This window comes from Periplaneta americana, chromosome 11, assembly GCF_040183065.1.
Source record: "Periplaneta americana isolate PAMFEO1 chromosome 11, P.americana_PAMFEO1_priV1, whole genome shotgun sequence".
Lineage (NCBI taxonomy): Eukaryota > Metazoa > Arthropoda > Insecta > Blattodea > Blattidae > Periplaneta > Periplaneta americana.
In genome coordinates this window covers 160,447,718-160,459,543 of record NC_091127.1, presented here as the reverse complement: position 1 = coordinate 160,459,543, position 11,826 = coordinate 160,447,718, and the positions used below count along the sequence as shown (strand labels likewise).

Below are 11,826 nucleotides of genomic sequence, written 5' to 3'. Positions count from 1 at the left end.
GGAGAAAGTTACACGACTCAGAACTACACGCATTTTATTCTTCACCTGACATAATTAGGAGCATTAAATCCAGATATTTTAAATGGCGGGACATATAGGCTATCTCGTATGGATGAATCCAGAAATGCGTATAGAGTGTTAGTTGGGAGACCTGAGGGAAAAAGACCTTTGAGGAGGCCGAGACGTAGATGTGAGTGTAATATTAAAATGGATTTGAGTGAGTTGGGATACGATGGTAGGAACTGGATTAATCTTGCTCAGGACTGGAACCGATGGTGGGCATATGTGAGGGCGGCAGTGAACCTCCGGGTTCCTTAAAAGCCAGTAAGTAAGTAATATATCAATTGGTAAGAATACAAAGGTTGCATGTCCATAAAACATAATTTACGGAAAAAGACAAAATAAGTTTTTCATGGGATTTTACCTTGTTGTCATACTCATTTTTATAGTTCGAAATATAGAGTTTATGTATGCTTTCACGTGTTAATTACTAGATTACCGTGTTGAACACTTTCAGCCAGTTGTAGGCTATCCTCAGAACTGGATGGTTTTCGCGTGTTCTGATTACGTTTCCTGTGAGGGTGTGTTTGTGTAGTATAATGTGGAGTCAAGAAGTGTATGTGTGTTCTGAAATTGGGTTGTATGTTGAGGATTTGATCCGGGTGTGTTTTTGTGTGTCTGTATATTTCGTATTGTTCTTGTGTGTTTAGTTCCTGGTTTTTCGATTGGAGATGTAGAATTTCCATGAAATGTGTCGTAGTTCCAGTGCAGTGAGTGAGTTGGCAGCGAAATGAGTGTAATACTGAAAGGTACTTGTACATGTATGAACATATCATACTCGTGGGTTTTAGTTCGAACTTAGGGTTAAAATACAAATTAGATTTCGGATGTTATTTTAAGTGATCGTGCTTCATTTAATTTAGGATGCTGCTTGTTAATTTTATATTATTATTATTATTATTATTATTATTATTATTATTATTATTATTATTATATATTAGTAATTGTTATTTATTATTAGTATTAATTATTATTTATTATTAGTATTAATTATTATTAGTACTATTATTAATGTATTATTAATTCTGTTTATTATTAATTGTCATTATTGAGTGTAATTAGTTACCACTGCCACCGGATATTTATCCATTTGCAGTGTGAATAAATACATACATACGATCGTTTCAGGCGACGAAAATGCAATTTGTATAAACGTTAATAAAATCTATATTGTTACAATATGTTGAGAGGATGTAACATAAGTGACAGCTCATAAAAAGTTAAGTTATACTTACCTCACATATTATAATGTCCCTTTCTAGTAAGTTTACTGTTGAAATTAAAGTAGGCCTACTTACAATACAGATATACATACAGGGTGTTTCCGAGGTGGTGTTACAAACTTTCAGGGATGATGGCGAAGGACACTTGTATCAATTTGAGATAAGGAACCCTGGTCCGGAAATGACTCAGTCGAAAGTTACAAGCAAAAATAGTTGGGTGGAAATGGAATTGTAATTTGGCACCACGTGCCCTCCTTCCCTTAACTTTTGGAACAGTCGTGGAAAGATGATATGGGCCGGATGTCTCCTACGTGGGTACTAGGCCCAATACAATTTGTGAGCTTGTCTACTGTTCCCATTGGCTCATCCGTATTCGAAAATCAGGTCTGCTTATTCCGCTCTCGTGTACTCCTCCATTTCACTAGGACTGATCGACTGGACACTGCAACTTGTACACATACACTGCTGTCTACAGACGTGCATATCAGGACCGACCATGTCCGTTACACATTACGCTATCTGCATTGCTTTAGTGTAGTTTCCTGTCCCCACCCCTCAGACAGCGCACTGAATGGAATACTGTAAGTAGACAACGTAAACAACGTCAGATGAATACAGTATGTGTAAGATGTGCAGATAAATACACATAAATAAGGTGTACAGAGGAATAAAATTATTTCATTTTCACACAACTATTTTTCCTTGTAACTTTCGACTCGGTCATTTCCGGACCAGGGTTCCTTATCTCAAATTGATACATGTGCCCTTCTCCATCATCCCTGAAAGTTTGTAACACCACCTCGGAAACACCCTGTATATTACATCCACCACGCGAAAATAGATACAGTACTCGTAATAAATAGTAGTCCTTGTGTGTAAAGTAAATTCTTCGGGAGAAAATTACATTGTCAGGAGTATTTATGTATGTCTTTTAATTTATTGAATCCATTTACAATTGACGAAATATAAAATGGTGACAGATTTCCTTTTCCTGTAAACATCTATATGTACGAAACTGATAAATAAGTTGCACATATAAATCAGTATATGCTTGTAATATTACTTGTACATGTAAGATGACATGTATGTTTAGGTCGAATACCTATTAGTAGCAAACATGAACATCCCCTCTTGATAACGTTATATATACAACATTATACATTTTTCATTTCGAAGTAATGACATGTTTTATATTATTATGTGGATATACTTACAAAAAAATAGCCTCAAATGCTTAAGGCTGAAGTGAAAAAATTATATCTATAAATAGTTTCGCCAGAAATAAAATAAATACATTCCCATAACTACAATAGCAGTTTGAAAATTGAACATGCTGCTGTTATTTTCATATTTATTTTTCTTTGGATAGAAAATATTGCTTTCGTTGCTTTAGTTATACTTAACAAACTGCATTAAGTACACCAACTACAAACGCTTTGAAATATCTTATAAATTAATGAAATGTTACATAAATATAAGTGCTATTTGGATTACTGATTTATAATGCCAAAAAAATAAAATCTAATAAAATATTGCATATAACTATGAGCCATAGGAGTGGAACCAAGAATGCATTATAAACATTATTGAAATATAAACATAATACACGATTACAAATTGATTATCATCTTCCGTTTACGTAAATCGTTTCATAAAACACAAACAATGAAAACTACCGCTTAGAGTTTACATTTCTTAAAATGTTTTTAAATAAATTCCAGTCGCTAAATCCTATCTATTTATCCATAAGGAATTGGAAGAACGAAATTTACAAATAGGAAACTGTGACGATCGGTTGCTATGGAAGCATAAGACAAACTCCAAAAGGGGCGGGGGAAATGCAAAGAATGAAAACATCTGAAAGGATAAAAAATATTCAGAGATACTTATGTTATTGCTATAAACTTGGGCTTGAATACACTAGTATTTGTTATATTCGAATTAACGGAATGTATTCTTTGCATTTAATATTTTGAATCTTCTCTTTATTTTCCTTAAAATGTTGTTTCATTAATATCCTGTTTGTATTGCATTGGTACTTACTGCAAGTCAGTTTTCTAATCATACTTAATTGCATCCATGAATCAAACAGCAATTCAAATTTGTTTCATGAATTCAATAACAGTAATTCGTGATTCTGCGTACCGTTCACTAACATTATGTTCATTGTATATAATTTTATTTTTACGCAAATTGCGTCGTTTTGGAGGAAATACTTTGACAATATTGGTAAATTAATTAGTTTAAATTAAATTTTATTCAATTTCACAATCCAGATATTTTTACATTAGTTTTCAGATATTAAATAGAAAATTAAAAAAAAGTAACTTACACAGTAAAATAAATATTTATATAAATTTCTGATATTAATATATTTACATTTCTTGTTATTTACAAAATTCTATACGTATAATATTTCAGGCTCAAGATATATTGTATTTAATATTTATCTCTTTATTGTCTTCATAATAAATACTTAGTCATAAAATTAAGATATTTTTCCCGGACGGTCAGAATGTGTACACAATTACAAAAGTGTTAGATGCACTCTATATAAATATACCGAAACTTGTTTGTTTAGATTTTCGTTAAGTGCATTTATACAATGAAGTATTATATGGTACCATTAGGGTTCCTGTAAAAATTAAAGACAGTTATAGGTGCTTTGCTACTGTACACGAAAATAATAAATTTATTTATTCAATTACAATAAATTTATCACATAATGAAACATGCATTTATCTCCTGAATTGTATTTTATATGGTGTAATGGTTAACGAAATTTTATATAAAATAAACAAATGTGAAATTTTCATTGAATTCTTAAACATACTTTTATATTAAACAAATAACAATGTTTGATATTTTTATTTAAAACATATTTCGAATTTTCGTAAACTAAATTTCTTCTTAAAGAACAACAAAAAATTGTACAATTTAATTTCACCAGATCTTGTAAGGCACGATTCGAATTTGACGTCTGTTTCTTGTTTCGTTGTTCTTGACGCTGGCAACATCGACGACCAACTGATGCCTTACTTCCTCACGTAATTCGCACTGGAAAGGAAGTACAATCACGACATCAGTAAAACAAATTACAATCACTGCACACTACCCCTTAACTCCCTACTCCACCTTCCCCGGCTGAGACAGTAATGTTTTGCCTCTATACGAGTAGACAGGAAGGTAAACATTGCTCAGTGACGGATTGTACAGGGATATCATTTTATTTTTACTTCAATTTTTATTGTACCTGAATTTTTTAATGTACTTCACTATCACCCCCTCCTAGTAAACTTCCAATCGTTCTCCACACAGAACCAAGGCCGCATATGAGATACTGAATATAGTACGTTCCAGAAATATGTTCGCGTTTTCAAGTGACGAAAGAGCTTTCAATATTGAATCATATTTTCGCACAGGTACTGTCGTCCGTTTGCTTACGTCGCATCCCCGTTTCCCGAGCCGCTTCTGCTCGCCCCTCTGTAAAGGCTAGTGGCTGGGCTGTCTTAGCTCTTTTCTGAAAACATTAATTTCTGTTAGTAATTGGACGTCTACGTAATATTATACAACTGTATAATATAACTTAAATAAAAGGACCTCGCTAAGTAATTAACTCTCACGTGATTTCCCCCTTTCTACGACCCTGAGACAAAACCACTTGGGCGGACATTAGATAGCATGTCTGAGTAATTTTATCTTTTCGGATCGAGTAGAAGTGAAGATTGAATTTACAGTACGTAAGGTACGTACTTTTTTTATAGAATAGGTACAGAATTATTTCAATATGAGTTACTCGTACGAAGGACGAAACTGGTAATTGGATTTAGATACAATAGTCTATAGTGCGATAACATGCACAAAAGAACTGAAGCCTGTATCAAAATGAATGACCACCATTTTCAAAATTGTGTTTAAATATCCATATCATGATTATTTTTCAATTTAACTTCATTCTCTATATTGTACGCTAATGTGCTGTAGACAGTATAATAGACACTGCAAAATGAATACGTCCGAATGGATAGCTCAATTCGTGAGTAAAAACACTTATTGGTAATACTGTACTGTATTTTGATTAAACAAAAACTTAGTGAAATTTATCAAACACAAAATCGCGATATTTCCTAGTTTACATAAACGTATGAACTACTTTTCTTCCCTCCTATACCTAGTAAAGTGATTTGTTTGTATTTTACGCCAGTATCATCGAACTCCAGTCGTGGAAGGGGGTAAGTTAATCCAAAGATATAGCCAGGCTAATATTAGAAATGTTAGTAAAAATGAAATGATCTCCCTGTATAAGGTATAGACATCATAGCTTTTAAGAACTTTCGCCTTTCGCTGGTCGCCTGAAATCCATCACTGACGCACAGAGCCTTACTGTTTGTTTATAAGGCGGTGTAAGCGAAAAGGACATGGGCGGGGGTTTCTGAGTTCCCTTTAACTTCCCCTTTGTACCCTGGGTTGGTATAGTGATTGTTGCTAGCAATGCTCACAGTATGTCATTTAAAGAGATTTCCTGACTGATAACCAGTTCGACTGGTGCAGAGGTACAGTAGTTCATATTTCAGTCTTGATCATCAAGGACATGCAACTATCAGAATGTCTCGTTGACCGTGAGAACCATGTAATACTAACAGTATAGCATAGGCCCTCACATATCGATTGTGTATCGAGAGATTTGTCAGCTCAGTTTCTTAAGATCATTAATGAAAGATAATTTGGAAGTCAGACTTAATTTATAAGGCTAATTCACACGGGGATAGTTTACAGGAGTCAAGTGCTTGAAGCAAGTCGACTTTACTTCAACTTTCCCCGTGTGATATGGTCGAGACAGTCAAGTTGTGACTTGGCGGTCAAGCAGAATTCGAGTTGACGACCCGTCAACTTTTGTGTCCACTTTCCCGTCACGTGGCCAACTTGACTCCACCACTTCCCACGTGTGAATGCGAACTTGTAGCAACTTGGCAAGTAGAAAGTTTGTAGTTTTAGGCCTATTGTCGAAGTAAATTAATAATTATTAATAATGAGCGCCCCTAAGTGGAATTCCAACGACATCATAAAGTTTTTGGAAGTGTATGAGAAGTATGAACTTGCATGGAATATACGTGACAAAGAATACCTCAATAAAAACAAGCGGGAATTATTATTCCAGAAACTAGTGAGTGAACTCATGGAACAAGGTTTCGAAGACATAGACGTAGAAGTGGTTCGAAAAAAGTTAAAAACCCTTAAAACAGGACTCATTCTGAGATGCTTCCTGTATTCTGCAGAATCTTCTTCAGCTGATTCTTTCAACAAGGTATTAGATGCACCGTGCATAATTCTTCTACGAATCCATTTCTTAACCCATGTTCTCTTTCCCTTTTTTTTTTTTTCAAGAATATTTTGTAATTCATACAATAACAAGGCGCCAATTAGCTGCACACATGCTTGAATATGTGCTGGTGGCTTCTTGAGTTTCACCAAACTAAAAATGCCAGTTCACTATTGATTTTTATTAACTGTAACAGAATACAAGAATTCAAACACCAGTGCGAATACAACATTCAGGGCGCGCCTTTTTTCAAGTATGGTTTCAAGTTTAATGTCTCCGTGTGATCACAAATGTAGCATCAAGTTTAGAGGCTTCGAGCACTTGACTCCTGTAAACTATCCCCGTGTGACTCGGGTTATACGTAGAAATTTTATAAAGAGCTTCTGTTCAATGTATACCAAAACTCGCATATAAACACAGTGAGGTTTTATGCTGTAGTCAAAACTCATAAATATACATAATTACTATTCTAAACGCGAAAGTTGTACCTACTCAGTGGTGTGCTGAGTAGCCGTGTTGGTGACTCACCACATTGCCATGTACAGTACGGTATGTAATAGTGACTCACTACATAGACACGATGTAACAATGCAGTAACTGAGAACGTGGAGCATTTTATCGAATCACCAAACCGCCTTGGAACTTAATAATTGGCAGAGCTTTGGCTTACGACGACCATGAATCAAAATTCAAATCCCGGTGATGAAGAAGTTGTATTTGTGGTGCACAAAATCAGTGTTGCGAAAAGTTATCATGGTATTCTCTCATTTTTACCACCAACACTCGCCACAATTCCCTTTCATCATCTCCGTTTCGAAAAACAGGACATTACTTGTGTTTGCTCAGCGTCGGATTGGCCGTTTACCGTAACGGGCGTTACTTATGGTTTGTAGTAGTGGAGTGTGATTTGAAAATCTGTGATTTTGTCACTGGTTCAGACATATGTGCCCAATATGTGACTTACAGCGAAGGCTCAGCTCAGAGGTCAGAGCGTGTTTTGTTTTCAGTATAGTCGTCATGGTAATATCTATAGTTGATATAAAACATGGTACCGGTATATAAACTCAATTTGCAGTAGAACGATGTACATAAACATCTGACGGCTCATGATGAGAAACATTGGAATTGAGTTCTAGACGACTCGGAAATCTACAGACAGAAAACAGAGCAGATGGTGAAGCCGGTTTAATCGGACAACACAATCCGCATTCAACTCATTACCATTAAACAATGGGTGCACACAAGGCCTAGTTGAGCTGCAGTATTTAAAGATGATCCCTATCTCCCGGTAAACACCAATACTAGTACCAATAGCGACTCAACCACGCTGAAGTGGTATAAGGCATCGGTGGTAGTAACCCGTTACTAGACAGTATTCCAGCTACCTATAAACTTGAACGAGGTTGTCTGAGCCGAAGTATATGTGACGTCACAGCGCTGGTACAGGTACATTCGTATACAAAATAGTGGATGTTCAGTTCAAAATCTGTCTTGGCTCGCTGTATGCCATCATGTGGCTAGCTGATGAGCCTAGAGAATTCAATCTTCCTACACTTCCGCAGCTCAGGTGTATAATCTAAGAGGCAGAGAAGTTGGCTAGCAAGTACGGCGTTCATTCTGAAGAGTACGTGCCGATACGTACGGTAACGCCGGTAGTGGCAGGAATGTGAACTGTTTGGAAATACGTACTGTCGGGATCTGGGGAGAGGGTTAAGACGATTACTTACGTATTTGTTGACATTAACTTCGACGGTCAACATGGACACGGAGCATTTGATTTGTGTTGTGGAATGTTACCGTACGCAACCGATGATAACAAATACCCTGCGTACGACTTGCCGGCGCAAAACACAGTTGGAAAGAGGTTATGGTAGCACACAGACCGTACAGACCGCCATCTGTTGCTACGACGTTCAAGTTATACCGTACACATTCTCAAGTTCAGATTGAAGAACGCCTTAAATAATAGGCAACTTCTCTAACATATAAGCTGAAACTCGCTTCAAATCGGTGACCCAACAACAGTGACGTAGTCCACACCTGTGGAGTAACGGTCAGCTCGTCTGGCCGCGAAACCAGGTGGCCCGGGTTCGATTCCCGGTCGGGGGAAGTTACCTGGTTGAGGTTTTTTCCAGGGTTTTCCCTCAACCCAAGATGAGCAAATGCTGGGTAACTTTCGGTGCTGGACCCCGGACTTTCACCGGCATTATCACCTTCATCTCATTCAGACGCTAAATAACCTAAGCTGTTGATAAAGCGTCGTAAAATAACATACTAAAATAAAAAAACAGTGACGTCATGACACACTTTGAAATGAACACCCAGTAGTTACGCATCTTCTGTCCTCTTCCTCTAGAAAGTCAAAACCGGGACGCAGTCATAGTGAGTAGTCTTATCGATCACTGCTCTTACTAGTCGTATTATTTAAACAACTACATCTTTGTGGCTGATTGAAAGTTCATTGCAGAGGTGAAATGCCTTAGGTAAGACGCTCAAGCGTGTAATATTTGAACTAATATTTTCATTGTCAATATAGACATTACGTATAAATTGTGTAAAATAAACGTAAAAGTGACAAAAACAATGCACTGAAAGACACTGCAATACTAAAAGGCGCAGAAAGTGTGTTGAAAGTAATCCAAAGGACCAGTACCATCACAATCTGAAAATTATGAAGATATTAACTCAACGTTTAGCATGGATTTGTGTAGTCTACCCATGATGTTCAGTGCCAGTATCCCAATTAATAAATTGAATAATCTACATTTTAATAATAATAATAATAATAATAATAATAATAGTAATAATAATAACAGTAATAATAATAATTATAATACTAATTTATTTAATCTGGCAGAGTTAAGGCCGTAAGGCCTTCTCTTCCACTCAACCAGCAAAAAGTATACATACATTTTAGGGAATTTCTAGAAAAGTACATAGAAAATTAGTGGGTTATAAGTGATAAGCGACATATCCTAATGAAACACGAAAAAATATCAGACAATAGGAATATCTTGTACTACATCATGCACCAATAACGTCGTGTGCTATTGAAAGAATTTCTTGCAATATAAAATCATTTCAAGTGACATCCGCATATCTTCAAGTTCCGTAACTTACGAATGCACGTTATTATTCACTGCAAAGATCACGACGAAAATGAACATCACGGCTCAAGCATGTGTTTACTATAATCTTTTCGCTGTAAGAAAATCCTAATCTAAACAATAGCACGTGATTGAAGTGAGGCTTCATTGGCCACCGTTTGGCGCCATAGATTCTCAGTACGTGTTCCCGCCTACAGCTGTACATTCTGTTTCATGTTAAACATTTCCCGTTACTCATCAAGAGGCCTAACCTCACTACTATGCATTCGTTTGCTGAGGAAACATTTACTTTATAATTACTACAATTAAATTATTTTCAAGTCTTATGTCTTCACAATGGACAGTTGAGGATACAGAAGCCATACTTCGGTACTACGTGCTTACGTCAGAATCTACGAGCTCAAGTGACGCCAGCTTGTTACAAGAACAGACTACCTCGGTATTACTGTTGGTATTCATCCGCGTTCATAGTACATAACAAAATATAAAAGTAGCTTTTCTTTTACACAGCGTTTTACACATGAGTGAAGTTAAATGTTTCATCATATTTAACAACTAGAATTCAATTTTTTATTTCCAAATAATACAAGATTATGGTTTCCAAATACGAACTATATTTTCCTGCGTCATGTAAGTGTTTCGACTGGGAGCCAATCACGGGTATGACAGCAACGTGCTTATGTTTACATTAGGATTTTTCTTACAGCGAAAACAGTATAGTATAGCTTTAGAATGTGGGCAGTTGACTGTACTCTACGAACACGCAGCGACGACACGGCCTGTTTGTTTCTATCCTTATCCGTTGCATCACCTGTTTTCGGCGTACTAATACTTATGTGTCTTTAACTTCAGCCTTTAGGTAGCTGGAATACGAAGCCTACCCATTACTTGGAAACGATGTAACGATATCTACGTCTTAATTATTATTTACTGAACAACATTTGTGCTTTAGAGACTCGCTCTGTGAACAAGATGTATGACAATTTCTATGACAGTAACTTTGCTCACGAATATTAAGACCCATTTACAATGAAAATTAAACATAACTTAAGCGTTAACTTAAAAATGTAAACGTTACCGTAAAATCAAAAAGTCATTCACGATGGGAACATAAACATAACCTCGAAGATACTTGGTAACCATGGAAACATAACAACGACGTTATTTCGTCATATCACAGTCTAGTACATACAGTCACGAAGCATGAGTTGTTGAGGGTACTAGGAACAACAGACTGTGCCGGTACTAATTCGCATTGTCTGTGATGAGGCGATAGTAGCGATCCTAGTGGTTAGCAACTATCTATGGATGCATATTTACTACGTATTGAGCTTCGTGACTGTATATACTACACCAGTGATGTCAACTGATGCCCATACGAGCAAGCGCGCGCTTTAGAGCCCAGGAGAGCCTGAGCGCTTTGCAGCGGAAAGGAAAGAGACAGACGAAAGAGGTAGTATACGTCGCTTGGTCCAGCTATATTCAAGAATGGCCAGCACTGATTCAATGGATAAAGGGAAGAGAACTTATTAAAACTGTATCCATGGTAATTTTTAGATTTGTCTGAGAAGTATAAGTGGAATATAAGAATGTAAGTTTTAATTTTAATGTTCATTTCTCGTGAGTTTGCTTTTTTATTCTAAAGGAATATTTTCTCAACTTTTTTACAGAAAAGTGAAATTTTCAGATATGTTTGTTTAGTAAGCCTTACAGGTAATAAAACAATGTTTTCGTAAATCTAATATATCGTAAATACGTATTACTGAAGATAGTGTAGTAAAATTTTTGAAAATATTCGCATAAAAAATGTTTGTAAGGAAATGAATTAACAAAGCAAATACTGTTACATCACAAACAAAAAATATGTGCCTATGTTTTGGTAAAACGTCAGCTCTATAGCTTCAGCAGATTTCGAGATAATTTAATATTCTGATAACAGAAAGTTGCGCACCAATATCACCTAATAGCATAATGCGATAAAAGTTTTATCATGTAATATTAGTTACAGTTAAAACATATACCTAGACAAGTTTGCTTTGTACTGTAATATTGTTTTGATTACTTTTATAAGGCTAAAGATACCATCAATATATTAATTTCAACTTACCATATCATA

The 11,826-nt window shown here is 35.8% G+C and overlaps 1 protein-coding gene across 1 annotated transcript in view; it reads right to left on the bottom strand.

Moving 5' to 3' along the window:
* Positions 1–4,136: 4,136 nt before the first annotated feature.
* The window catches only part of Peritrophin-A (Peritrophin A), a 61,651-nt gene continuing 53,961 nt past the window's right edge, over positions 4,137–11,826 (bottom strand). The window contains exon 5 of the mRNA XM_069840333.1: positions 4,137–4,340. Within this exon, the coding sequence (XP_069696434.1) occupies positions 4,319–4,340 (22 nt within the window). The 3' untranslated portion in view covers positions 4,137–4,318. The remainder of the gene's footprint in view (positions 4,341–11,826) is intronic.